Source organism: Ricinus communis, chromosome 2 (assembly GCF_019578655.1).
Source record: "Ricinus communis isolate WT05 ecotype wild-type chromosome 2, ASM1957865v1, whole genome shotgun sequence".
In the NCBI taxonomy this organism is placed as follows: Eukaryota; Viridiplantae; Streptophyta; class Magnoliopsida; order Malpighiales; family Euphorbiaceae; genus Ricinus; species Ricinus communis.
The window spans coordinates 5,848,501-5,875,964 of NC_063257.1; the positions used below are offsets into that span (position 1 = coordinate 5,848,501).

Below are 27,464 nucleotides of genomic sequence, written 5' to 3' on the forward strand. Positions count from 1 at the left end.
ATATTCTCTATTTACAATATGCAATTTTTATTTTTACTCATGACAGATTGATAATTTTATATACATTTCTCTTATATGCATTTATATGCCTACCTTGACTACTTGCCAATTTAAATACTTTATTTAGATCAATTTATATATATACACAAATAAGAAAAAATCATTACTAAATACACATACAAAAGGACATATTTTGATGGTAATATATTCTATTCGTAATATTACTAGGAGTGATATAGTTGGATAAAATTAAAAAATTTAAAAATCTTCATAACCGTATCAAATGTCTGAAAATTTTAAAATTAAATCTCCAGAACCATACGTAGTATAAGAATTTTTATTTCAAGCATACCAATTTTTCAAGACAGTTCGGTATGGAGATTCAAATTTAATAGGATGGTTCGGTATAGTATGGGACAATGTAGATTTATAAATTTTATATTTTTAAATAATTAAAAAAATAGCTTAAATCAATTGAACTAAGTTAATTTAAAGTTATACAAATCACTATAATTTTATTATACTTACATTCAATAATTACATATTAGAGAAGTTTATTTTCAATCCACCAAGCTAATAAATCCATTTTATCTAATTCTTCTGATACAATATAGTATTGTTTTATTAAAAGACATATTATTAGTAAGAATTATTTTATAAACATGATTAATATCATATTAGCGTGACATATTCATAAGTTAATAAATTAATTTATTTGGTATCAAAATGATTTTTCATTATTAAGATTTAAAAAAATCTCATAATTTTATTTAAATAAATGATAACAATATGGAATTGTAATTTTGCTAAAAAAAATAGAGATCAATTTAATGAGTAATTAATATTATAATAAAATATAAAACTTAGTGCTTCCATTTTATATTCAGGTCAAAAAGTTTAAATTTTATTAGAATAAAAATGTTAGATTTGTATTTGGTAAGATCTTTTTATACCTGATTTTAAGTTTGAGCTTAAGAGCTGAACTTATCTATTATAAAAATAATCATATATATAAATAAATAAAATTTAAACTGGTTCCAGTTTAGATTCTTCAATTCGAAACATTACGGAATCGTTCGATACGGTTCAGAGAAAGTCAAATAGTCAATAGATATTTTTGGTTCGGAATAATTTCAGTTCGATTTTTTTTACGGTTTGAGATCTCCAAATCCTGTATTCAACCCTAATTATTACATATAAATATTTATTTTCTTATAATATTTTTTCTTTATATATTATAACTTAAATTCAAGTTATATTTATATAGGTCAACTATATACTGACAATAATAATAAAAATATTTACCAAACACTACTAGCTATCGGCTGAATTAAACATGTATAAACTCTATTTTAACTTGTCTTGAAATGCATATTTTTCACAATACTTTCTATTTTATTTTTAATTATGTTTCATTAAAAAAAACTAGTAAGAAAAGAGAATATCTCTTTAAGGAAAAAAAACCAGAAGCCTTAAAAGTCATTTTCACTTCCTACTCATTAGTCATATTTTTCGTTTTTAGTCAATTTCTTTTTTACTTTATTAATAAAAAATTAAATAACAAATATTATTAAAATATAAAAACATTTCAAGATAAATTATAATAAAGAATTAATTATTTATAATTTAACAATGAAGCATATAAAATACTTTAATTTTTACAAATACTTTCTATAATAGAAAATGAATATAATTTAAGAGCTTTTTGGATTAGGAAAAAACCATAATCTTCACCGAAACAAGAAAACATATCTTCTATCTGGATTAGAAGACGATGTAAAATATATAACAATGAACATAATTTCACAAAGAAATCAAACAATATCAAACAGCAGAACCTAACCGAAAAAATAGATTTAAAGAATGATGAGGAACCCTTCTGTCCTTTTCTTTATAGGCCCTTAGCATTAACCCCGAACCAAGTATATGTCTGTTGTTTATCTAATTCACAAACTGGCAACCTGTAAAGGAACTCTCATAATATATATATATATATATATATATATATACCTGGCGCCTGGAGAACAAGAGTGTTCAAAAGGCTTTATCCCCTAAATCTAACAACAACACAAGATATGTCATCTTTACTGTCTCTATTCAATGCCTCAGCTGTTAACTGCTTAGCTGCTTTCATTGGGTCTTTAATCCTTCTTGCAATATCAACAGCCTCCTGATTTGACACCACCTGAATTATTTAAATACCATATAAAAAGAGAAAGACAGGGAAGATTATATATATATATATATATATTTATATATGTTTCTCTAATGCAAGAACCACCTACAAAATTCTCCAAAGTACAGAGTGGTTAATAGAAACTCGACCAAGATAAGAAAATCATCTGTAATTATTCACCTTCCACAGGCCGTCGCTTGCAAGGATTAAGACTTCTGTATTGTAATCTATGCTACAGTTCTGTATGTCAGGATCGGATCGCAGATGTGATTTAAGGCTCTTGTCTCCGAAAGCACGAGAAACTGCCAGCTGCCCATTAACTCTAGGAACATCTCCTGAAAATAAGTTGCAGAAGAAAGTCTAATTATGTTAACCAAACTGCTAATCATATTTGATTAAAGCAACTGAAAAGTAAATAAAAAGAAACTCATCTTATGAGCTTCTAAGAGGTGATTTCATGTTGCAATCATGATATACAAACTAGAGAAGCAAGATGCATATTTTAACTTAGGATCAGAATTTCATATACTGAAAATTGATAACATAGGTTCAAAAAAGCAGATGTCTCAAAGTTTTTGAAGGAAGGAATACAAGGAGATGGAAACAAGCCGTAAATCATTCAACAGTCTTTTATGAAACAAAAAGATAATGATACCAGTGACACTGCAAGAATTAGCTCAGGCTTCATATGATAAATAGGAATGACCAACTTCATTAAAATATTCCAATTGTTTATGGGAAACATGGCTCAATAGCCTCAATTTATAGAGCATCTTAAAGGAAATGTTACGCAATCTTATTATAGACCACATGTTTGGCTGTATAATATTTCCCTATATATGAGTCCATGAGAACTAATTGCTAGTTATTGACGATCCTCTTTCAACTGGCCTGAAATTCAAGAGAGCAAGGTCATTACTGAATTTGGAAAAGAAACAATCTCCAAGAAAGGGCAAACAGGAATGAAATGAAGGATCAGCTTACCAGATGAAGAGTTCCCTCAGAAATCTTTCACAACTATAAAGTTAATTGTGAGAAGTTAAGTTAGAATACCAGATAGAGCTAACATTTAAGGTAAATGGTTAAAGTAAGAGTAGCGGTTCTCAAGGAATTTGCTATCAAGGGATGTAGCACTCACATTATCAGCTATTCTTAGTCATGGAGATGAAATCCTTATTCAGTGCCCTTAACATCAGTGACATTAAATTCCATCAAAGATTTCAGAACTCAGATCCAAACCGGGGAAAAGAGAAAAAGAACTCCAATAAAGGAAGAGCTATGTTTGCTCTTAATGCTCTTATTCAATACCCTTCACATGAGTCATTAAGGAGAAACTAGCACCGTAAGAACAATAAAGTAAAACGGAGCTGACAGCTACAACAAAAATCTTGGACGATATGCATCAAAGCTTCTAATAATGGCTCCCTTATGGATAAGGGCAAGGGAGTTCATCTTTTGCCCTTTAGTTTACCTATTTATTAGTATCTGATCTTTGGGACTGAAGCTTAGTTGAATTGACTTATCTATTTATTTAATTTTAAGATGACTCTGATGCAGATCAAACTAAACTAGAAGCCACATGCTACAAACTGTACCACACAGATCATTCATTCTTCTAATATCTTAAGTACCTTTTGTCTAAACTTCGGATTAGTATATATTCAAATAACTCTTACTGAAAATGGCTAATGTGAAGAAAGAAAGGAAATGAGAAAAAAGAACCTGGCATGTTCGAGACGAAGCCACCTTTGTCCTCTATGCTGCCTCGTTCTGTGTTAGGTTCATGGTCTGTAGACATTTGAATTGCCTGCCCTCCTCTTGAAAGTACTGCTCTCGAATCACCAACATTAGCTACCCATAATCTTTGACCATCTATCAGAATTGCAGTCACAGCTGTGGACCCACCTCGCCCCAAATCAGGACTATGAGAGAGAATTGCTTGGTCTGTCCTCTCATACGCTTTTGAGATAGCTCTAGAGGGGTCAACCCAGAACCCTTCCTGGAATGACAAAACAATAAAGCGTCACAATACATCACTCATCCTCTCCGAACAACTTATGTAACCAACTTAGACAAAACTGTTTGGCTCGCATTCAAAAGTTTGAGAATGATGCCATACCTCCTTTAGGATATTGGGAAACAAATTCTTCTGTAGATATGAAGGGACACTATCTCCCAAATGGCCATCATAAATAGCGAAAAGCCCCAATTCATGTCTTTGAATCTGCACAAACCTGGCGACATGATAATCCTCCATGGGATGATTGGCTTTCCCTTTTATTAGGCTAAAACCATATTTGATTAGACCTTCATGGTTTTTCCCTTTCCCAGAGCTTGATGACGAGCGTCCTCCCACAAGCTATATAAGAGATAGGTCAATTTAAATCTAAAATGACTCACTCAGATGTAGATATAAAAGTGACAACAAGCAAGTTCCATATTCCATAAAATCAAGAGATAAGGCAACAACAATGACATTATAAAGAGAAAAAATTGCAGAATACAGCTAAAATTGCAAAGAAAAGCATAGAGATTACTTGATTAATAATGAAAATAGAGAAATTAATAGCTATACTCTCCTTTTGGATTTTTCAGAAGGGGATTGCATAGAACAATTTATAATGTAACCTCTAAATAAAAATCTTAGCAAGTTACAACAAGAGTAAACTGGAGACCTTTAATGTCCCAAACAAAATAACTAAACAAGAAGGTAAAGTACTGAAGCACGCCAAAAGAATCCCAAGTGCGAAGGTCACCGGAGCATTAATCCATCCCTTTACACCCAACATTCCACATGAATGATCACCTCAGTCCCGAAGTAGGTAATCCTCTAACCTATGTCCATTAGAACTCTGCTAACTAAACCCAAACGAGACATAATTTAACAGCATGATAGCAGTGTAGGGAGAACCAACACAAGGACAATATACCAGCACAGCTTAATTTAACAGAATTTGGAAACATAAGCACATAGGCCCAAATATCAGTAATAAATTTAACAGCATAATACCATACCTGAGAACCAAAGCAGCATAACTTATCCATATGAGCAAAAACTATGTACAAAGCCTCCAACCTGTTCAATTAAATTCAAACCATCCCCTCCAAATCAAAATCTGCAGTCAGCAACATCAAAATCCAAATTTGATCAAAGAAAGAAAACATACATGTGTACACAAAAACAAAAACCTATAAAAAAGAAAAGAAATAAAGCCCAAGAAAATAAAAAAGAACCAACAAAAAGCAAAGTTAGAAACAAGAATTGGGTACTAGAGAATTTTACCTGTTAGAGATCCAATTAAGAGCTAAAAATCGGTTAACTTTGTTTGTAGTTGTTGTTTGGTGGAAGTTTCTGTTCGCGTTATTTCGTATTAGTTTGCAAAAAAGAAAACAAAAGAGAAAATTTAAAAAAATAAAGAAAGGGAAGAACAAAGAATCCAACAATGGTTATATGATCGAGTCTTTGGGGTGGGAAAAAAGAGAGGAAAACAAATGAATTTAGTAATAATTAATAAAGAAAAAGGGTGCCACTAAAGCAGACTTGTATGCTGTTGACTTTGCTGTTTCTTTCCACTGTTAACTCTATTTCTTCTCTGTTGTTCTGTTTTGCCTTTTACTTTGCGAGTACTTTAGTACTTTTCTTCCACGTACTACCAAAAACTTAATTTTTGATTTCCATTTTTTATTAAAATTCTCGAAATCGAATCCTCCAATTAAAAGCACATCCACAATTTAGTATCAAGAAATTGTTGATGGATTCTTAAAAGTCTAACTATAAATTAAATTCTCAATTTTATACTTTTTAATAATTTTATTTAATTATTTAAAAATAAATATATATTTCTATTTAAATTTTAAAATAATATAAAAAATTGATTATATTTATTAAAAAATAATAATTATGAATCAGAAAAATAATTTATCATAGACCTAATAATATGACTATTAAAATTTTTATATACGTGTATTTTTTATATATTTTATATTTAAATGTAATAAATATTCTTATTATCTTACTAATTTTTATATTAATAAATGTGAATTAACTTGTCATGTCATTTTTTTATTATAATATTTCAAAAAATATTATCAAAAGATATTTTTAAAAATAAATTAAAAATATAAATATTTATTTTTAAATTTAAAATAATTAAATAAAACTATAAAAAAAATAAAATTTAATATTTAAATAGTAATTAAACATTTTTAAGTGTCAGCATCCGACATACATTCATTCCAATAAACCATACTTATTTTTTTAAAATATTATTTATTAATAAATAAAAGAACTTCTAGTACAGTTAAATTAAACATTTTTTTACCTTAAGACAGAACCGAATTAACTTTTAAATTTTGACAATAAACTGATTTTATAAAAACAGAGATAATACGAAACTAAATTTTCGGTTAGGTTTGGTTTTCCCCATTTTTTACTAAAAAAGAAAAAAGGCAAAAGGCATAGATATACCCCTCAACTTTCGCCTAAATCTCAATTACACCCCTAAACTTAATAGTAGCTTACTTCGATCCCTAAACTAATTAATTTGGAACTTTAAGCCCTTGCCAGCTAACACTGTTTCCTTGACGTTAAATGGATTGGGACCTACTTTATACAATGGCGTTAAAAAAACTGTCAACTAACTTTTGAAGTCACATGTTTAGCATGTGAGTACTGTTACCTCTGTTTTGATGCAGGTAAAACTCTAAAATAATATTTGCCATAGTTGGAGAACGATTCTTTACAAAAGCATTGTCCTTTTCTATTGAAAACGAGTGTTGTGGGGCATGCGATGCTGATAAAGAATTGCTGATAAAGAATTGATACAAAAAGGCTTGTTAAAATTGATAGATGAGTACTAAACCGTAAGATTACATGCATTTATGGGTTTGTGTTGTTTTGTAAATTAGGGTTTTTGAGATTTACATTAATATCGATACTTTCCTGTAAAATGGATTAAAAAATTAGGGTTTTATATTTGGGTATTTGGAAAAACGAATAAATAAAGCATATATAATGTACTGTTTAGGGTCTAAAATTGGAATTTTTAGAAGTAGTCAGAAAATTAGGATACAACCAATGAGTTTTGATAATTTCAGTTTTAAAAAGCATGTAAATTTATTGGGTTGTGATTACTTTGTCTTATTGATATGTGATATTAACTGTAGAATGGATAATGTCGTTGATTTGCACTTTCATTATGCTGGCACTTGGGTTAATTATGGAGGATTGCATTATGTGAATGGTGGGGTTGATATTGTAGAAAAGTTTGATCCAAATTTTCTATCTATTTAAGACATTAAAAGTAGGTACAGAATTGAACTAGGGTTTCCAAATGTTAGTAGGGTGTTTATATGTGACCTTGGAAAAAGTTTAGATAATGGACTGTTTCTAGCTGAAAGTGACGATGACAGTCATAGAATTTTAAGGAAACTAGAATACAGTAATGATATTTATGTTGATCATGATATTGATGTACCACTTGAAGAAGTTGTTGTTCCATTGTTGGATTGGAATGAAATAGAAGTTAATGCAGATAGGAAATGACATAAGAGGGTTGATGGGGAAGGTAATTTAGGAAGACAAGCTAGCTGTATAGTTAATGAGGATATTAATGACATGGTTGGTGAAGCATGTATTGTTGAATTAGGTGAGGGGTTGAATGAAATAAGTAATGAAAACAACAGTTTTTATGATGAAGGGATAACTGAGAATGATGGGAATGGAGAAGATTATCATGATACTGCTTTAGAAGGTGAAAAAGAGGTGAATGGGCAAAATTTGAAAGAAGAAAAAAGAAAGGGGAAGGAAGTAGTCAATCATGAGCTGGAAGAGTTTAGATTGGAAAGGGCTAGAGAGATCAGGTGCAAGAAAAGCAAGCAGGCAGAAGTACAACATGATGAAAATCTTGATTATCCCGAAATACAAGTGCAGAATGAAGAAAGTGATACAAGCATTGACTCAGAGAAAAATGGGAATAAGAGTGAATATTTTACAAGTGATGATCCTGGTTCATATGAAGAAGGAAATGAAAGTGAGTCAGAAAAGTAGGAGGACAAGGTATGATCCCAATGCTCCACGTCCTTTTTTATCTATTGGGATGTCTTTCTCAAATGCAATTTAAGTCAGACATGCAATTTTGAAGTACTCAGTAGCTCCAGGATTTGGATTAAAGTACATAAAAAATGAGCCAAGTAGAATAAGGGTTAAATGTGAAGCAGGTTGTCCATTCTTGTTACTTGTCAGTAGATCAAACCCAAATGATAGTCTACTGGTTAAGACTTACTGCCCTCAACACAGATGTAATAGGGTTTATAATAATGCAAGAGCAAGTGCTCAGTTTTTGGCAGACTATTCCAACAAGAGGTTGAAACAAAAACCGGATACAAAGGTCAAAGACTTGAAGAAATAGGTAAAAGAATTACGGAGGGTGAATGTTTCAATGGCTAAGTGCAAGAGAGCTAAGAAAATGGTGATGACAAAGTTGGCAGGTAACAACAACACTGAATATGAGAGGTTAGAGGCCTATGCAGCTGAAATTAAAAGATCGAATCCAGGTTCTTATTGTGAGATTCAATTGGATCCAGAAGGTGTTAGGCAGGGGAACATAATTTTTTAGAGAATATTTGTTTGTTTTAGATCTTGTAGACATGGGTTTTTATATGGTTGCAGACCAATTATAAGAATGGACGACTGCTTTTTGGAAGGGATTTGTAAAGGCCAGCTTCTCTGTGCAGTGGGAAAAGATGGAAATAATCACATGTTTTCTATTGCTTGGGCAATAGTTGATATTGAGAACAAGGTGAATTAGGGATGGTTCCTAGATTGGTTATTCAAGTTTTGGGATTAAGTTTAGGAGAGAAGATAACACTAGTCTTAGACATGCAGAAGGTAAAGAATATCTGAATTATGTGTTTTTTTATTAGATTCAATTAATTATGTATTCTGTTTATAAATTATAATCATTTTTTAGGGTTTGCTGCCAGCTGTGAAGAAGGTACTTCCACAGGCTGAGCATAGATGGTGTGCAAGACACATCTATGCTAATGAGAGCCAGAAATGGAGAGGAGGTGAATTGAAAAGGAAATTTTAGAATTGTGCTTGTTCAACTTATAAGGAGGAGTTCAAACTAAATTTGAATGAGTTGGAAAAGCATGAGAAGAAATATGTTGATGATTTGCTGCACTGTAACCCACAGTTTTGGTGTAGAGCATATTGTAGCAGCAAGTGTCAAAGTGAAATGATCGACAATAATGTGTCTGAGACATTCAACTCTTGGATTAATGAAGCTAGGGACAGACCAATCATTACTTTATTAGATGAAATACGGAAAAAAGTAATGACATTAATTGCAGAGTACAGAGACTTTACAAAGAATTGGGTTCAATAATACTCACCTGATTGCATGAAAAAATTTGAGAGTAATTTTATGGAAAGCACTGACTGTGACATGTTCTTTAATGGAGATGATGGCTATGAAGTTAAACATGGAGAGGATTAACAGACTGTCGTACTTGAATTTAGGGCATGCACATGTAGAGCGTGGGACATCATTGCCATTCCTTGCCCCCATGCTATATGTGCAATGTGTTATGCCAAAAAGATCCTTTGGACGTTATTGCCAAGTGGTATGATAAGATTACATTCATGAAGGCTTATGAGATGGCAATGGAGCCAATGAGAAGGTACAAGTTTTGGAGGTGTGACCAAAATGCTCCAATACAGCAACCTAATGTAAAGAGAAAACTAGGAAGGCTCAAAAAAACTCGTTCAAAATCACAATTTAAGACAAAGAAGCTGCCAAAGGCAGGAAAATTATTAAAGAAAGGTGCATCTATGACTTGTAGTAAGTGCAAAGAAATTGGTCATAATAAAAGGTCATACAAGAACCAGGGTGAAGCTTCTCATGCACTTGAGCCCGAGGGAACACTAGCCTCATTAGCATGTCAATCTCAATCCGTTCATCAGGTATAAACATATGGTTACTGCTATGCTATTTTGTGATATAAAATCTCTTGTTTACTATCACAATAATGGCAGGTTCCAATTGCTGAAGCACAATGTGAAAGTGGTAATGATAATGGAAACAAAAGGAAAAATCCAAGTCATAAGGTAAATAGCAGGAATATTTTCCATGCCTTAGCAGGAAATTTTTTTGCTTGAATTAAGACTAAATATGCTTTATAATATTTTTCTAGTTTAATTTGGTGAAAAACAAACCTCCTAGATATGGGAAGTATGGAAGGAAAAAACGAGATGGAATTTCTGGATTGGGTGTATGCATTGATGAGAATACATGGAGAACAATATTCCATATGAGTGTTTTTATTTTGAATTAATGTTTTAATGTAATATTTATACCTATAATTTATGCATTTAGATGTCTTTGATTATGTGAATAGGGGTCAATCAATTCTGAGGTCATAATTGACCATGGCAGTGGTAACACAGAGCATCATGGAGATGGTTGGTCATTCAGATATGCATTGACAGAAAGGAGGAAACTTCAAACGAGAAAAGCAGCTACTTCAACTGATTCTGCTGATCTCAGAAAGATCAAATTTGCACAAGAAGGTGCAGGTCCAAGAAACTTGGGTTACACAGTTCAATCAGATTTGCAGTGGAATGAGAATCTTGCAATTACTACAAGGCAATTGGATGAGACTAGGCAACAAATGATAGGAACCCTTAGCAAGAAGGCCATTAATTCTGGAGCATGTAGCAGTTCTAAATTTGCTAGAGCTTGAAAAGGCTGTATTTTTTATTTAATCGTGTCTAGCCTTTTTTTATGAGTAGTAGTAGGCTTTCTGTTAGCAATTTTAACTTGAACTGAATATGTTGTCAAGTTGTTCAGACACTTTATTTGCTCATTTTGTGGCCAAGAATATTTTGTTGGTCAATTTGCTGTATTTTGTAACAAACATGTTGCATATTTGAATGAATAGTTAGAATTTCTTTTGCAATATGTCTGTTTCATTTTCAGGTATGCACTAACGGATCAAACAATTACAGCTGAAATGCAATAGAATAAACAAATTTCCCCTAAACATTAGAATCCAACGAAATTGTATAAACATGTCAATTAACTGCCATTACTAATTAACCATCACTGCATTACAACTTAATGAACACAAATACTAATCCAAACATTATCCAGCTCATACGAAACTCAAATCGATACAACTTCTTTTTCTTCAAAATAATTGTGTTCTCTTCTTCAAGTTGTTTCTTCTCTAAATCAATTTTCTCCACCACTTCCTTCAATTCCTCAAATTCACAACAAATTTCTAGATCTATATCAAACTTCACCAGTCGGTTGTTTTCCCTCCATAGTTCCTTTTTTTTTTTTTCCTTGATTCAATTGATTAATGACAACCTTTGCTCTATCACACATAGGAGGATCCATCCAACAAAAAAAATCACATCCTCCGCTTTACATATTTTCACCCAAAAATAATCAGATCTTAAAATTAAAAAGAATAAAAAATAATTTAACCTACCTCATATTTCCTATCGTATTTCTTACACCCAAAAAACCTACGACCTGAATTTGTGACCTTCCATGCAGTCCATATATTACAAATTTCATAGCAAAAACATTGTGTAGCTCTTGAGAGATATTCATCATTTGAGACACGAGTCTTCCTCTGGTAGTACTAGAGCTTGAGGAAGACGATGCTCTTGCCATTATATAGATGGGAGAAGTATTGCAATAAGAAGCTTTTGTAAGTATTAAGAAGCTTTTGTAACTTTCAATTATGGGTATAACAAAATTAGGGTTCAAAACATAATGAAGTTATTAATTTGCTCAACTATGATATTGGATAAGGGACCCACATTTTACCTTGTCAGCAGTATATAACGTCTTAAAATTGTCAAGTGATCGGTGTTAGCTAGCAAGGGCTTAAACGTTCCAAATTAATTAGTTTAGGGATTTAAGTGAGCTACTATTAAGTTTAAGGGTGTAATTGAGATTCAGGCAAAAATCGAGAGGTGCATCTGTACCTTTTGCCAAGAAAAAAATTACTCATTATTAACCCCGGCGAGAGATTCCCTGGAATCAGTGATTGTGAATAGCTCAAGCATTTCAAGTGTTCAGCCATTGAAGTACGTAAATCACACAAAAGAGAAGATTTAGATTTGAATCAAACAGGCATTTTTATAACAGAATTTTAAACAAGGCAACTGAACAGCTAGCAAAAGGCAGATAGAAGGATGCCGTCCACCGTGCCTTAACAACTTAGCCAGAAAACATCCAATCGCAAAAAAAAAAATAAAAAAAAAATATACCACATCCTTCGTCAGAACAAAGAAACTAGAAGTTGATATACATCAGATTTTTAATTCAATTTCATAAAGAAATGAAACAACATCAAACACCATAAACTAATCAATATAACAAATTTACAAAGGATGGGGAACCCCCTTGCTCTTCTCTCCCTCCGGCGACTTCCAAACTACCGCAGACCCTTAATGTTTACCCCGACCAAGTATGTATTATGTTGTTTGTCGAATCCACAAATCGGCAACCTAGTGTAAATAAACTCTCATAATAGGTATATATGTGACACCTGGAGAATTATAGTGTTAAAAAACACTTTACCATCTAAATCTAACAACAACACAAGATATGTCATCTTTACTGTCTCTTTTCAATGCCTCAGCTGTTAACTGCTTAGCTGCTTTCATTGGGTCTTTAATCCCTCTTCCAATGTCAACAGCCTCCTGATTTGAGACCACCTATGTCATTCACAACCCAAAAAAGAAAATTGTGAAGACATTACAGTAATAGAGTGGCTAGTACTAACTCAACCAACCAACAGAAGAGAATTAATCTGAAATGATTCACCTTCCAAAGGCCATCACTTGCGAGTATTAAGATATCTGTATTATTATCTATGTTGTCGTCTCGTACATCAGGATCTGATCGCAGATGTGACTTGAGGCTCTTGTCTCCAAATGCACGAGAAACTGCAAGCTGCCCATTGACTCTAGGGACATCTCCTGAAAATATGATGAAAAGAAAATATAATGAATGCTCAAGCACTTTTAAATTGTGGGATAATTACATCTTTGGACTTTCTTTAATGAATGTCTCAACTTTTCCATTTTTCACCCTTAAAATATAATGAATGTCTCAACTTTTCCATTTTTGGACTTTCTTTTTCTTTTCTTTTCTCCAAATCGAGTTTTTGAATAGAGATTATTTATGTTTAATCAAGTGAATATATGGACAAAATGGGTAGAAGTTCACAGGAAAAAATAAATTAAATGTGAAGGGCATGTGACATGTAAGCAGTAAATGACCAAAACATTCAAAAGATGAAAACTATACATATATAATTAAACATTTTCTTCCTAAGAGAAAATCTAGCTACCCAAATATTTTCTAACAGACCTCAGATATAACTATGCAACATTATCCCTGCATATGTGGCTATAAGAAGCTACTAGTAACATATAAATGCAAACTGGTCTAAACTTCTAGAAAACAAATTCAGAAGTAATAAAATTTCACCAAAAATGAAGTGGAAGAGTTGAAAGGTTAATACCATATAAGTTAAAAATACCATGAATTTCTTCAATTTTCAGAGATGAAGGATCAGCGTATCAGATGAAAAATCACTCAGAAACGCTTCACAATAATAAACTCCAGTAAAGATAGAATATGAGAGAAAGCAAACGTTGAATGCTTAAAATCAGTGAATTAGTTCTCATGCAATTTGCAAATCCTTATTATGTTAATGAATTGTTCATCCAGTATTTGTAACATCAGTGACATGAGAATGCTTTCAATGATTTCAGACAGGCCCAAAGTGAAAAATGTACAACATGATTCCTTTAAAATTGCCTCATCCAGTGCCCCTTAACACAAGTGATAAAGGAAAACCTATACATGTCATAATGCTCAAGGTGAAAGAGAGCTGACACTCCAAAATAAAAATCTTGGACAATAAAAGACTTTTGGAGTGACTTTGATTTTATTTTATTTTATTTTCTTTCTCAGATTACTGTGGTGCACCAAAGTTAACTAGCCAACGACATGTACAACAATCTAAAAGGTGCAGATAATTCGTTCTTCTAGTACCTTATCTAGTGCTAAAGAATATTAACAATTCAATTGCTTGAAAATATGCAAATGGGCATATCTGCAGCTAGAACGGGCATAAACCACAAATCCATTCAAGAACTGTAGCCTTCCCAAAGGAAAAAAGTGCTTAACAGATACTGACACATTAATGTTTCCAAGAAATATAATTCATGTGAAGTTCAGGCTGGCAGATAACCAAACAAACTTGTCCTTGATAGCCCTTAATGATGGGATAAAATAATGAGTAAAAAATACCTGGCATGTTCGAGACAAAACCGCCCCTGTGCTCTATGCTGCCTCGTTCGGTGTTAGGTTCATGGTCTGTAGTCATTTGAATTGCCTGACCCCCTCTGGAAAGTACTGCTCTTGAATCCCCAACATTAGCTACCCATAATCTCTGACCATTTATCAGAATAGCAGTCACAGCAGTGGACCCACCTCGCCCCAAGTCAGGACTATGAGAGAGAATTGCCTGGTCTGTCCTCTCATATGCTTTTGAGATAGATCTATTGGGGTCAACCCAGAACTCTTCCTATAATGATGAAATAATAAAGTGTTAGAATGCACCTAACCTCGACCAAAATGTTGGGCTGGCAATTAGAAGTTTTGAGACCAATGCTGCACCTCCTTTAGGATATTAGAGAAAAGATGCTTCTGTAGATATGAAGGTACAGCATCTCCCAAATGGCCATCGTAAATAGCAAAAAGCCCTAATTCATGTTCTTGAATCTGCACAAACTTTGCAACATGATAATCCTCCATCGGATGATTAGCTCTCCCTTTTATTAGACTGAAACCGTACTTGATTAAACCATTGTGGTTTTTTCCCCTACCAGAACTTGATGATGATCGTCCTCCTACAAGCTATACAGAAAACGAGCAACGAGTTCAATATTCCATAAGGCACTCAACTGAGGCAGCATAATGGCACCATAAAGAGAAATAGTTGCACAACATAGTCACAATTTCTAAGACAATAAAGCATAGAAGTTATTTATGAAGAAAATAAGAAAAACTAGCAACTATATTTTTTTTCATCAGTTTATAGGAAATAGATTGCATAGAACAAATTTAATAACGTAAACCTCAGTATAAATCTAACTTGCAGAAGCAGATTAAACAATGACAAATATGAAATTACATATGCGTTGCAAATTCTAGCAAGGAGCAACAAAAGTTAGTTCCAGGGCTTTTCAAACAGCCAAAGCTGAATACACCCAGAAAAGCCCAATTTTAAGTTTCATAAAACCACCAAAATATTGCTCATCTCTTCACAACAAACCTCAACGTGAAGGATCACCTCAATGTCCAATACTCAATATGACAGATCACCTCGACAATCAAGATGATAAACTTAACATCTATGCACTTGAATCTTCATAATTAAACCAAAAAGAAACATAACTCTGCAGAATTCTCCAAGCAAGTGAAATATAAAAACAACACCTCATATGATGACAATAACATCTTTAACAGCATAATTCCATACATGACACGTGAGAGGAAATTAAAATCTATACCTGGGAGTAGGAAGCACCAAAACAGCACAACCTATCCATTATAGCGAATTGTTCAATCAAATCCCCACCATCTACCTCCAACCAAATTCCACACTGAAACCAATTTTCCTAAATTTACAATCTGCATCAAGAAATATATATATATATATATATTATATTATATATTAAAACTTGATCAAGAAAACATATGCATAGAAAAATCTTATAAAGAACAAGAAACAAAACAAAACCAAACCAAACCCTAAAACCCCAGATAGTAATAAAGAACAAAAATATTTATTTTGTGTTTAAAAAAAATTATGAAAACAAGAATTGGCTGTTAAAGGAGTACCTGTTAAAAGATCCAATTGAGACCTTAAAAGGATTTAGCTTCAGTTGTAGTTGCGATTTGGTGAGAGGTATTTCTGCAGTGTTCTTGCTCCTTATTAGTTACAAGCAACTGAATAAAAGATCCTTATATATTCAAGAAAAGAAAGATGAGAACCAATTTTTTTATATATGTAACAGAGAAATAATTTTGGTGACAGAAAAAGCGGGGAAAAAAGGGAATCGAACAATCCTTTTTTTATGTAACCGTTTTTGCTGGCGAGAGTCTTCGCAGTCGGAGAAACAAGAAATAGATTAGGCTCTGTTTGTTAATATGAAAATCACTTGTCCAGAAAAGAATAATAATTCAATTAAAAGGATTAACTAAAATATTTAAATTTGCAAGAATGTCTTTCTATTATGGTAAATTATAGATAAATGACGCAAAAGGTAATGTTTAGCATTGTGATCATGTACATAAATCATGGTTCTGTAAATAGGCAAAAATGAAAATTCAATTTTACTCTTACTTTTATTAATAAAAAAATGTTTTGCAGGGAAATATTATGGGGCCAAACGAACGGAGCCTTTAGTAATAAAGAAAAGTCTGCCCCAAAAGCAGACTTCTTTCTTTTCTGTTGACTTTGCCGCTTCTATTGTTTAGTGATTAGTCTTCTTCTTCTTTCCTTCTCTCTTTTGTACGACACACATAACTTGCACATGCCACCAAATAAATACTCATTTTTCCTTTTCAATATTCTCAATTTTTAACTTATAAATACAGTCAAATTTATTATTTTATATTCAATGAATTAGTAATATTTTTTATATTTATTTTCTAATGTATAAAAGTATTAACAAAATCAGTACTCTAAATTCGTACTAAGTTTAATGGATTTACAAAAATAAAAAAAAAAATAGTGGGAATGATGATGAGAATAGATCAATTATTAAAAATATATTTTATGGCCGTAATTAGCTAGTAATTTAATATTAAATAATTAATTAATTTTGAAGCTTTTATAATAAAAAGAATAGTGACAAATCTACTGTGTTTTGTTCTTTGTTGACCACGACCAGGCAAAACTATCATTGACCGAGTGTCAGCTTTAAATAGGGCAAGAGGCTCAAAAACAAACTTGTCAATATTTTTCTATAAAATGCCTCATGGAATTCCCTATTCTACCCAATTCTATTGCAGTTTCCCTCAAATAATAACTGATAATAATAATAATAATAATAATAATAATAATGAGAGACGATAATTAGTAGCATCAATATTATATATATATATATATATATATATATATGGCAATGTCCAAATGGTGCTGCCCCATTGAATTGACAAAAGAAATTTCGTAGCAGCCAAGTATGGATTGCTTCTAACGACCACATATGAAATTAGTTCCATTGTGGAGAAAACAAAACATTCAAAACTGACTGTACACTCTTTGAATTATTATTATTGACAGTAATCATAAGCACAATGACCATCGGAATTTCGGACACTGAAATCAAATGTTTGACATGGAAATTGAAATGGTGGTTTATTTGATGATCATGACAGAAGAGAAAAAAAAAAAAAAGGCATGTTGAGTTTGAATTTCACATAAGTTATATTACAGTATCTATGTTCCACCGAATTATCAGGTTTATAATAATAATAATAATAATAATAATAATAATTCTTTTTAATACGAAATTAATAAACTATAAAGCAGTTCTTAATTTATTTATAGACTTACAAATTATCTATATGTACTAAAAGGTTTAGCTAAAGGCATAAGAGGCATTTTAAAACTAGCATGGAAATCATTCAAATATATGCTAAGAAAAAGGAACATATAAAAATAAGAATATATTTTTCACATACATATATAAAAAATAACGGAAATGCAAATAATGCCACCCTTCACGGGACTTCATTCTTTTTCATGCAATTATTATCGAAAATTAATAATAATTAGAGAGTCCAAGGGTGCGTCGCATATATAATTAACCCATTCCAATCCTAAGGCATTTTCGTGGTGTATCATCAAATCATTGGCTGGGCGTTCTCTTTTATTAAGCGTATAAAAAAGGGTGTTGACTTACAAATTTAGTGGTCCGGATTGCGAATTAGAATCCTATGCTTTTGCCCCTTTCTTTTTTTCTATATTTCTGAGAGTATGATTGAGGCCTCCTTAATTATACAAATAAAGCGAAAGCACTCATAATTTCACTAAAAGCTGAGGAAGCCATATATAGACTTTTTTACTTGGCTTAAGCTATAGATCCTTATTCTACCCTGCCTAGTTTTCCAACCCTATCTCATCTTGCTTCTTAGTATGACACCAAAACCAAACATTAATAAATTAATTATTTGTTTACTTAGATAAAATTATATCAAATTTTTTTAAAAAAATTTAAATAAAAATAAAAAACAGTTATTTATATTTTCAAAATTTTAACTAAATTTTATAAAAAATTTAAAAATAAATTTAATATGTTTTCTATATTTTTATATGAAAAGTCATTTATTTTTTAAATAATTTTTTTTATTATCACTTTATTTATTCCAAGTCTACGATTTATACTTAAAATATTACCTAAATAGAAAATAAAAAACTTTCTATAAAATAAATATATTTTATAAATTTTATATGACAATAAAAAATCTTTATTTTTTAAAAAAAATTAGAAAATAAAAATTAAAAAATATTCTCTCCAAGTAAATATTCTTCGTGACAGGCGTGTGGTAAATTTTGTACTCCGACTGGGGGTGGATTCGAGCCCATCTTTCATTGGTGGTGGATTCATAAAAAGATTTAAAAATATTAATAGTTAATTCTAGAAAATAATCTAAAAATCTTAATAGCACATTCAAATACATCAATGTTTGTTTTGAGGAGAATTCTTTCTTTTATTTTAAAATTTAGGAATTTTATCAAATTTTATTATTTAATTGTAAGAATTAAAGAAAAAAAAATATAACAATGTATGTTTCTATAAAAAAGTTTTATCTTCATAAACGAGGGATTATTCCAAATTCTTTTTAAATTTCAAACGTACATTTACAAATTTATTGGTTTGACTTGAATATTAAATAAGAGATTATAAATAAATTTTTGTAAATTAAAGGGTTATATGGATCCATATCTCTTACAAATTATTAATTTTCATGATTTTTTAAAATCTTATTCCAAATGAGACCTTATAACACGACACCATTCAATTAAAAATCAACCACTAAAAGTAAAGTAGTGTCCCATTCCCACTAAGGAGCAAGGACTGAAAATGGATGATGAAAAGGAAATTGGAAGAAGAAAGTTTTAGAGTAGATATAGTGAGATTTATTAATAATACCCTATCAAACGCCTGCCTTGCCTGTAAGGTTCAGATCATTATTGCCCCCTTTTCTTTTCTAGTGAGTGGTTGATTTGTTCTTCGCTTTCATAATTGGAAGAATCTGGCATTTGGCAATGCAACAACATCTTCTATCCCAATAATCTTTCGCGTGGAGGGTGACAAGAATTTCAAAGTGGATGTGGATCCATTAATGAATTCTAGGCTCTAACCTACACTGATAACAATAATTTTATTAATATTTCTATTTTTATTTATGAAGTTTAATTATTTATAAATTCCCAAGTTTATAAATATAATGAATCACATTCTGTATAATTGAAAAGAGACTATGGAAAGAAAAATAAGAAACTTAATAATTAATTTTATCTTATTAGCTGAGCAGTAGAGTACTTGATTAAAGCCACATTCTTTTGATTGGTCTTTCGTGATTGTTCTTTTCTAATTGGACGGCCAAAGAGTCCACCATCCACCAGCTTATTGGGGTTTTCTCTTATATTTGACAACAATCACAATGGGATGATCTCCAATCAAGCTCAAGATTCCATCAGAAGTTGTAGTTGATCCGTTTCAACTGTATGTTTTCTTTAGAATTATTATAATATAAAGTTTTTTAGTTTAGTGCTGGTGAGAACTCTAAAAACTTGCTCTGTCAGTGTTGATAGGGAATTATTATGTATTCTTTTTTTAACTGAAACAAGTTCTTGCTAATGGTAAAAACAAAAAAACAAAAAGGACTTTAAAATGTTTGAATTAGAAAGTCTAAAAATCTAAGAATAGTATCGAATGGTCTACTGTTAATTATCGTGTTTGGAAAGCTCTCAGTTGTTAATTTTTCTGATAGGTGAAAGGATTTCCTACATGTAAAGATAGTATCTGACAGTTTGTTTTAGTTCTTAACTCCGACGATGCAGACTAAGAATGTAAGGTGGATTCCAAATTAAACAATTCCATCTGTTGTCTCTAATACTGACATTTCCTAAGCAATAAATCAAATTCCCACGTTAAATCCTAGTCTTCAACTCCTTGGGTATCTTAAGATTATTCCCTTGTATATACATTTCTTGATCATGACATCCTGATTTCTTTGTATGACTATGGAATTAGTCCGGCATCCACTACATTACATTTCACTAAATTGCTTCGATTATAGTTAAATACATACATCCGTAACAAGCAAGTAAAAAAACAAATATATCCTGGAGCATTTTCCGTTTCACTGTTCTTTCACAGTCCAGCAATTTAGTATAAGAACAGCTTTAGTGAGTTGCCAACTTGCTATTGTATTTCGCAAGTTTAGTCTACTGCTCTAGTTCCCGAGTGCGGCAATGGCTAGCCCGAATTCAATCACTAGTGAGGTCTCTTCTAAAATTCAACTGCCTATTAAACATTCAATTCCTACTGAGGCTAAGGCAAGTCGATCCCGCGAATGGTTTGTGACTGATGATGCTTCCCCATCTGTTTTTCAGAAGGTGATCTTATTGCATAACTGATAATTTGATCTTTCGCGACGAAAATACATTGATATCGCGTTAACGAAGACGTTTGGCGTTTGCTTCGTTGTTTCTTTAAGCAGATTGTTGCAGAATTAGTGGGCACATATATTCTTATATTTGTGGGCTGTGGAGTTGCTCTTACCGACGAAGTTCAAAGGCTAACAATGGTTGGCATAGCAATTGCATGGGGTGTAGTTCTGATGGCATTAATATACGCAGTTGGGCACGTCTCTGGGGCACATTTTAATCCTGCAGTTAGCATTGCCTTCGCTGCTGGACGCAAATTTCCCTGGAAACATGTTAGACATCATTATTAACTAGCACTATACTCATAACATATTTAAATTGTGTAAAATGTAACAGAGAAATAAAACAGATATTAATCTGATTCAGTGAAATTGTTTGGTGCAGGTGCCTATGTATATCTTGGCTCAGGTACTCGGGTCAACACTTGCTAGTCTCACTCTTAGAGTGCTGTTTAATGACCTAGATGATATTGAAGTAACAGTTACTCAGTACAAGGATTCTACCTCTGATCTTGAAGCTATCATTTGGGAATTTATAATCACATTTATCTTGATGTTTAATATTTTAGCTGTTGCCACAGATTACAGAGCGGTAAAATGTCATCTTCTTAAGTTGATTATTGTTGCTTTTAGGGTCGCTTGCTTTGTGCCTCTATGAGCACACAACTCATTTTATCAGAATTCATGCCTATATTTACACTAAGGAACTGATTGGTTCTCTTTGTCACTGATCAAATAAACCAGAGCAAAGACCTTTCTGGAGTAGCAATTGGTGGTACACTGCTGTTCAATGCCTTGCTTGCAGGGTAGTTAAACTCTTTTTAAGCAGTTAACAACTGTAGCTTAGATTCTTTATTTCCTGAACTGATCTCATTCAATCTGTTAAACAAATTCGGCAGGCCAATCACTGGAGCTTCAATGAACCCTGCAAGAAGCTTAGGCCCTGCAATTGTCTCAGGTGTTTACAAGAATCTTTGGGTTTTTATTGTGTCTCCTATCTTTGGAGCACTGGCTGCAACTTATGTTTACAATATGCTTCGAGTACCTGAGCCTGAAAAATCAGAGGAGAAGACAAAAAACATATTCAATCATCTTTATACGGCCACTGATCCGTAGACAGATATGCTTCTACAGGTGGTGATGAGTCCATCAGGACTACGGAGATCACCTTGCCTATGCCTGAAAGCACATAAACTGTTTCCAATTGCAACAAGTTGGGAAATGAGTTCAGGGCATCATTTAGTTTACACCTAGGAATGATAATTTTAGAAGACATGCACAGAGAGACAGTATTCTGCAAGCATACATAAGAGGAAAGATGAGAAATAGAAGTAAAGAAAACACGTTTTAACAGTTACATCTATGTACGATAGGTAGATCTGTAATAAATATTAAAAAAAAACTTGTAGAATCAGACATCAAGTATCTTTCCTCTCATTTTGTTCTTCCTCTTCTTTGCAATATAAGAGTATAAAAGAATCTGAGTGGAAAATATATTATTTCCCTTCTTCACGTTCACTTTTCCATTTTATCAAACAACGTATAGTTAATTTTCATCCTCCAGTTTTCTGCGAGTCCATACAAGCACAATTAACTGAATTCAGTAATCTGAGCCATTAGCATCCCTTTTCACTCAATATTTTTCAAGCTGTATTTTGAAATTCAGAAAGACGGCAACAATTCCAATTTAAGGCGTTAAGCTAGTAAAAAAAAAAAAAGAAGAAAAGAAATGCCAATGGCCAGGAATCAGATAACGAGCACAAAATAACAGTAAATTATCTGCCTAACCGATTAAAGGGAAAGCACAAACCTTGGTTTATTTGAGAACTAAAATCCCTATAATCACTCTCATCCCTCATAAATACTATACAGAAGAACTATGTATTATGGTACAGCAGTTGGACTGCCTGATCTTTCTGGACTGTCATACACATTGAAAGTCAAACCGCTAATCTGTTTAGAATAGTGAGAAGAGCATAGTTTGGTCATAGCATCCGTTGATCTTTGTTTTATCAACCCACTGACTTGCATGAATAAGCATCAATTCATCTCCTTCTAGCATCCGGTCTCGCCATGATTACATGTTTTACCTGTAGACATGAGAAAGAATAGTCATACCTGGAAATTATCATAACACCCTCTCTATTCACTTATTAATCAATGTATCTAGTGATTTACAAAATTTCAGCAAGTTCTATTAGAGAGTGGCTGTAATATTTAATACTGTATGAGCCATCTAATTTGTCAGTCGATTGACCTTCAGTCATCAGGAAAATGGAACTTGCTGGCTAATGTAACACTGACTGCAGGACAAACTATGAACTGCAATCAAATATAAGAGGGTGGATGATATTTTCTTAGTCTTGCCAATCCTTCAGGGTTCTTACTTCTTACCCAGTCTGAGACAGCCGCCTCCAATTAATTATCTGGTGAGATTGCGGATGCCTTTGCAAGTAAGAAGAACTGGTTCCAATACCGTTTTCATCACCAGCAAACTGCTCTGAGTAACTAGTGCTTGGAGGAGACCACACTGGAACTATACCTCCATCCCTCTCTCTCCTAGTACTACTCGAAGATTCTGCTGTTGAATCCTCAGTATTTGGCAGACCTCTGAGAATATTAACATTTGGTAAGTTGTTACTACGAAAAGCTTGTGCAACCCCAAGGTTTCTTCTTTGTTCTTGATTGACATTTACATCTCTTGGCACCTCAGCTCTGCTATCTTCTGCAGCATTTCGAAGATCTGACGAAGTTTCTTCTTCTTCAACTCTTAGCAAAGAAGAAGTCATGCTTGGAACCATCTGATCCTCATAACGGCGAATTGGAATAGGAGGATTGTTTCTTATAGGTTCAAGGTTTTCTTCCATTTGTATATCTTGAGGGAAGGCAATTGGAGCTGATTCAGAAGAGTCTCCTAGACCTTCTTCAGTCCCATTCTCAATAGCAGCTCTGGAAGCGGCTTCGTGCTGCCACATTTCTGAAAGTGCTTCTTGCAACCTGACTTTAGCTGCATCTATCCCTACAATGGGGAGAGGGTAATTTGATCCTAGCTCAATTCCAGCAGCTTGGAGTACAGATTCAGGTGCATTCCATGGATGATGTATCCATTCAGTTGGCAGCCTGGCAAGTTCAGGAAGCCACCGTCGTACATATTCTCCATGGGGATCAAATTTGTATCCCTCAAACTGTAGAAGAATAATAACTAAATGAGAAATATTATCATCCAAGAAAGGTTCGATAGGGCAACATTGCGTAAAGGTAGAATACCAAGATTACATTCTTAAACTTGTGAAGCTATTTCTTAGGTTTTGGACCTATACAGATGTCAATAGAAGGAAGGAGTGCCACTAAATGAACATAAAATAAAAAACCTTAGATCTGGAAATGATCTCCAAATTGTCCCATGCCCAAGAATAAAAACAAGCTTTGGACACTGGCAAGTTGAAAGTGAAGCACTAAGAAAAGTGAAAAGCCAGAGTGAATCAGAACCCTTGATGTGGAATTAATTCATGCTGGATAGCTAGGCTAAATTCCAATTACAAAGATACCACTCAAAGAGTTTGCATCTTGGCCTCCACCAATAATTGTGATAAACATGGCCTAAAATATGTGGGAAATAACTATTAATCATTGGTGACTAGTGTAGCCTTCTATCCACTTTTACTTGCCATTGTTTGATTGCCAATACTCTCAAAATATTCCAATGAATTCTATCGGCACAGGTAAAAAGGGGAGTGCCTAATCATGCAAAAGTGCTGATCTATTTCAGAGTATACTTCTAAGGTGAGATACACAAGTCTCTACTAGCACATTGAAAAAATCAGTGCCAGGAAAAGGAATGCAGTTGTATCATAAACATTGGCATCGTCATGAATGTCAAGTATCTGTGTGTGCCAGGGTGTACAATGGAAAGAGCCAACTAACAAACCAAAACCACAATAAATAACCAAAATGTGTTTTTTGCACCTGTGGGTTGTCTATACGATCAAACTCTCGGCCATCAGGAAGAGTACCAGATATGTACTGCCAACCAAGAGCATCACTCTCTAAATCTGCATCCAAGAGGGTATCCCAGAAATACTTCATTCCCCATCTCCATGGAAGCTGTAGAACCTTTACAAAGAAACTAGAAACAACTACTCGTATTCGATCATGCAGCCAACCAGTGGCCCACAACTCTCTCATTCCTGCATCAACCAATGGATAACCAGTTCTACCTTGTCTCCAAGCCTTAAAATAGCCTTCATTCACAATCCAAGGAAAAAACTTAAGATGCCCAAGAAGAGGGCGTTCATGACTATAAGGATGGTTAAAACTCAGGTATCTTGAATATTCCCTAAGACCAATTGATTTAAGAAACAAGTTCACACTTTCTTCACCAGCCTTGTTCCCTTCATTTGCCCACAGAACTTGCTTAATGCGAACAAGATGTAAGACCTTTCTCACACTAACCTCACCAAAATGCAAATGAGGAGAAAGAAAGGAGGTTGTAGCACTATCAGCCTTTCTACGATTCTTTGAGTACTCAATAAGTGGCCCATTGATGAATGTAGTTAGCGCTTTATTAGCATTGCTCCACCCAGGTGACCATGCTCGAGCAAGCAGTGCATTGCTTCCCTTTTCTGATTCATCTTCAAATATCAGTGTGTCTGAAGGGCATCTAGATATATCACCTGGAAAGTACAAGCAATGGTTGAAGCACATTGGAGATCAAAACAGTAGTAAAAAATATCAAAAATAAAGCATGGAAACTCTCTCTTCCTTTCTTCTGTTGGGAATAAAATGATTTCAGATTCAGACCCTACTTTGAACATGACACCAAAAACTTAAATCATGAACGAAGGTGAAATTTTCCCCTCACGATCTCCTTGTTCTGATGATTTGACGTTCTTATAAGGTATTCTCTTGATTTACACACCCACACACACAGAAAATAAATAAATAAATAAATAAAACAATTAAAACTAAATCTTGAAAAGAAAAAAAAAAAAAGAAAACTTAAAAGCAGAGTTGAAATAAAAACAAACCTGAAATAATTCTCTTAGGTGGGAGAAGTGGAGCCTCTGGATCATAAGGCATGCTAAGGCATCTTTCCCAAAAAGCAGCAAAGGTAGAGAAGGGGCGTCCTTGGACATCATTAACTTCCCAGGGTTCATATAGCAAATCCGCGTTAAAAGATCTTACAGCTATGCCTTGTGCAGTCAAAACCTCCTTTGCCCGATGATCCCTAACCAGTGAAATTGGATCTGAAAAGACACAAATTTGCCAATAAGTGTTAAAATTGAAAATTTTCATCAATTCAGGGAAGAAAACACTTCATATCATCAATTTACACTGCAGTATATTACGAAAATATAGCAGTAGATAACCAATTTAAGTAGCCATAAGATTGAGAAAACAGAATAGTGGGACAATGAATTTCTCTGAGACCAATTCTTTGACAATTTATTTCATATTACCAATCAACCAATAAGCAACAATAGAAAGTCAAATTGTATCCAATCCATCAAAATAAATTAGTCCATTGCATGCAAGTTAAATTAGCAACAATCATGCAATTATGCAAGTATTACAGAGAACCTCAATATAATTGGGAAACTCCAAAAGAATCAAAAAGGAAAAGATCACTGAAAGCAAATATTATATTATGAAGGAAATCCACATGATCCACAAATCCCATGCAAAAAAATTAATAATTATATAGAATCTAATACTGACATGCATGAAGTATAAATAACAGACGAAAACACCAAAAACCAAAAAGAAGAAGATGAATAAACTAACCATACAAGTGGTTGAAGAAGAGTTGAGTAGCACCAGTAGATTTAACAACTTCAAGAAGGGAAGAAACACTATCAGTTGATCTTTTAGTAACAAGAACAGTGCCAAGACTTCTCAAAGAAGAATCCAAATGAGCCAAACTTTGCTTAAGCCACCACCTAGATACTCTACCAGGGTAATAATGACCTTCTTCCTCAGGAGCCCATACAAAGACGGCAACAACAGCCCCAGCTCTAACACCAGCTGCAAGTGCTGGATTATCTTCTACTCTTAGATCTCTCCTGAACCAAACTATGCTACAACCACCACCTGACATCTCTCCTACAAACACAAATATACACCAACCAAACTACTATATCAACTATATAATATATCACATGTTTTTCTTTCTTTTCTTTCTTTAAAGGTCACCAAGGAATTCTAATTAATGTAAAAATATTATCTTTGCTACTCTTGCTAAGCAAAGAAAATAAAAAAAAATAAAAAATATATGTGATTAATGGAAGGTGGGTGATGAATTATGCAATTATCTTGAACTTTGGTTACTGTTATTATTGTATTTGCTGCTGCTACAGTGATAATTATATTTGTTTTTCAATAAAATGAATTTTAGGTTATTAGTGTTTTTGGTTATTTTGCATCAAAAGGCCTTGCCTTTTGGCTGTGAAGAGAGAGAGAGAGATGGGTTATGCTTCGGAGAGGAGAGTGAGTGAATGGGATTGGTT

At 33.0% G+C, this 27,464-nt stretch overlaps 5 protein-coding genes across 12 annotated transcripts; 2 read left to right on the plus strand and 3 right to left on the minus strand.

Annotated features, from left to right (window-relative positions):
* Nucleotides 1–1,729: 1,729 nt before the first annotated feature.
* On the minus strand, nt 1,730–5,770 carry LOC8281651 (probable protein phosphatase 2C 9). 3 transcript variants are annotated; one of them, XM_048371380.1, is made up of 6 exons: nt 5,460–5,770; nt 5,192–5,252; nt 4,296–4,535; nt 3,899–4,175; nt 2,357–2,511; nt 1,730–2,185 (listed from the first exon to the last, which is right to left on the minus strand). In XM_048371380.1, the coding sequence occupies exons 2-6, from the start codon at nt 5,219–5,221 to the stop codon at nt 2,045–2,047; spliced, it is 843 nt and encodes a 280-aa protein (XP_048227337.1). In that variant the 5' UTR covers nt 5,222–5,252; nt 5,460–5,770; the 3' UTR covers nt 1,730–2,044. The 3 variants fall into 3 exon arrangements, with proteins under 3 accessions (XP_048227337.1, XP_002513926.1, XP_015571622.1); XM_002513880.4 differs by having other exon boundaries at nt 5,192–5,292; nt 5,460–5,769; XM_015716136.3 differs by lacking the exon at nt 5,460–5,770 and having other exon boundaries at nt 1,730–2,170.
* A 1,072-nt stretch (nt 5,771–6,842) lies between these two features.
* On the plus strand, nt 6,843–11,137 carry LOC8281650. 2 transcript variants are annotated; one of them, XM_015715995.3, is made up of 4 exons: nt 6,843–9,065; nt 9,148–10,142; nt 10,215–10,286; nt 10,577–11,137. In XM_015715995.3, the coding sequence occupies exons 2-4, from the start codon at nt 9,753–9,755 to the stop codon at nt 10,919–10,921; spliced, it is 807 nt and encodes a 268-aa protein (XP_015571481.1). In that variant the 5' UTR covers nt 6,843–9,065; nt 9,148–9,752; the 3' UTR covers nt 10,922–11,137. The 2 variants fall into 2 exon arrangements, with proteins under 2 accessions (XP_015571481.1, XP_048226893.1); XM_048370936.1 differs by having other exon boundaries at nt 9,161–10,142.
* Nucleotides 11,138–12,448: 1,311 nt separating this feature from the next.
* Nucleotides 12,449–16,449, minus strand: LOC8281649 (probable protein phosphatase 2C 10). 2 transcript variants are annotated; one of them, XM_002513878.4, is made up of 6 exons: nt 16,117–16,449; nt 15,786–15,878; nt 14,890–15,129; nt 14,521–14,797; nt 13,024–13,178; nt 12,449–12,914 (listed from the first exon to the last, which is right to left on the minus strand). In XM_002513878.4, exons 2-6 carry the CDS (start codon nt 15,822–15,824, stop codon nt 12,774–12,776), a joined length of 852 nt encoding a protein of 283 aa, XP_002513924.1. In that variant the 5' UTR covers nt 15,825–15,878; nt 16,117–16,449; the 3' UTR covers nt 12,449–12,773. The 2 variants fall into 2 exon arrangements, with proteins under 2 accessions (XP_002513924.1, XP_015571479.1); XM_015715993.3 differs by having other exon boundaries at nt 15,786–15,906; nt 16,117–16,447.
* Nucleotides 16,450–20,736: 4,287 nt separating this feature from the next.
* Nucleotides 20,737–22,358, plus strand: LOC8281648 (nodulin-26). The gene is made up of 5 exons (XM_025156429.2): nt 20,737–20,908; nt 21,013–21,231; nt 21,344–21,550; nt 21,703–21,764; nt 21,858–22,358. The coding sequence occupies exons 1-5, from the start codon at nt 20,765–20,767 to the stop codon at nt 22,072–22,074; spliced, it is 849 nt and encodes a 282-aa protein (XP_025012197.1). The 5' UTR covers nt 20,737–20,764; the 3' UTR covers nt 22,075–22,358.
* Nucleotides 22,359–22,680: 322 nt separating this feature from the next.
* Nucleotides 22,681–27,464, minus strand: LOC8281647 (cryptochrome-1). Of its 4 annotated transcripts, none has more exons than XR_007214778.1 (5): nt 26,743–27,464; nt 25,986–26,204; nt 24,925–25,631; nt 23,216–24,143; nt 22,681–23,048 (listed from the first exon to the last, which is right to left on the minus strand). XR_007214778.1 is itself a non-coding variant. In XM_048370955.1 (5 exons), exons 1-4 carry the CDS (start codon nt 27,053–27,055, stop codon nt 23,349–23,351), a joined length of 2,034 nt encoding a protein of 677 aa, XP_048226912.1. In that variant the 5' UTR covers nt 27,056–27,464; the 3' UTR covers nt 22,681–23,048; nt 23,346–23,348. The 4 variants fall into 4 exon arrangements, 3 of the variants coding, with proteins under 3 accessions (XP_048226912.1, XP_048226910.1, XP_048226909.1); XM_048370955.1 differs by having other exon boundaries at nt 23,346–24,143; XM_048370953.1 differs by having other exon boundaries at nt 23,353–24,143; nt 26,743–27,462.

Coding starts and splice junctions, on each gene's coding strand:
- LOC8281651 (XM_048371380.1), bottom strand. CDS start 5,221: ATGGATAAGTTATGCTGCTTTGGTTCTCAG. Junction 2,512..3,898: donor CTTCGTCTCGAACATGCCAG/GTTCTTTTTTCT, acceptor ACTTATTTTCAG/GAGATGTTCCTAGAGTTAAT. Junction 2,186..2,356: donor CAAGCGACGGCCTGTGGAAG/GTGAATAATTAC, acceptor TAAATAATTCAG/GTGGTGTCAAATCAGGAGGC.
- LOC8281650 (XM_015715995.3), top strand. CDS start 9,753: ATGTGCAATGTGTTATGCCAAAAAGATCCTTTGGACGTTATTGCCAAG. Junction 10,143..10,214: donor AATCTCAATCCGTTCATCAG/GTATAAACATAT, acceptor CAATAATGGCAG/GTTCCAATTGCTGAAGCACA. Junction 10,287..10,576: donor GGAAAAATCCAAGTCATAAG/GTAAATAGCAGG, acceptor TTATGTGAATAG/GGGTCAATCAATTCTGAGGT.
- LOC8281649 (XM_002513878.4), bottom strand. CDS start 15,824: ATGGATAGGTTGTGCTGTTTTGGTGCTTCCTACTCCCAG. Junction 15,130..15,785: donor TTGGTGCTTCCTACTCCCAG/GTATAGATTTTA, acceptor TTTTCTGTATAG/CTTGTAGGAGGACGATCATC. Junction 14,798..14,889: donor TCTCTAATATCCTAAAGGAG/GTGCAGCATTGG, acceptor TCATCATTATAG/GAAGAGTTCTGGGTTGACCC.
- LOC8281648 (XM_025156429.2), top strand. CDS start 20,765: ATGGCTAGCCCGAATTCAATCACTAGTGAGGTCTCTTCTAAAATTCAA. Junction 20,909..21,012: donor CCCCATCTGTTTTTCAGAAG/GTGATCTTATTG, acceptor TTCTTTAAGCAG/ATTGTTGCAGAATTAGTGGG. Junction 21,551..21,702: donor TTGCCACAGATTACAGAGCG/GTAAAATGTCAT, acceptor CAAATAAACCAG/AGCAAAGACCTTTCTGGAGT.
- LOC8281647 (XM_048370955.1), bottom strand. CDS start 27,055: ATGTCAGGTGGTGGTTGTAGCATAGTTTGGTTCAGGAGAGATCTAAGA. Junction 25,632..25,985: donor ACCTAAGAGAATTATTTCAG/GTTTGTTTTTAT, acceptor TGTACTTTCCAG/GTGATATATCTAGATGCCCT. Junction 24,144..24,924: donor ATCGTATAGACAACCCACAG/GTGCAAAAAACA, acceptor ATTCTTCTACAG/TTTGAGGGATACAAATTTGA.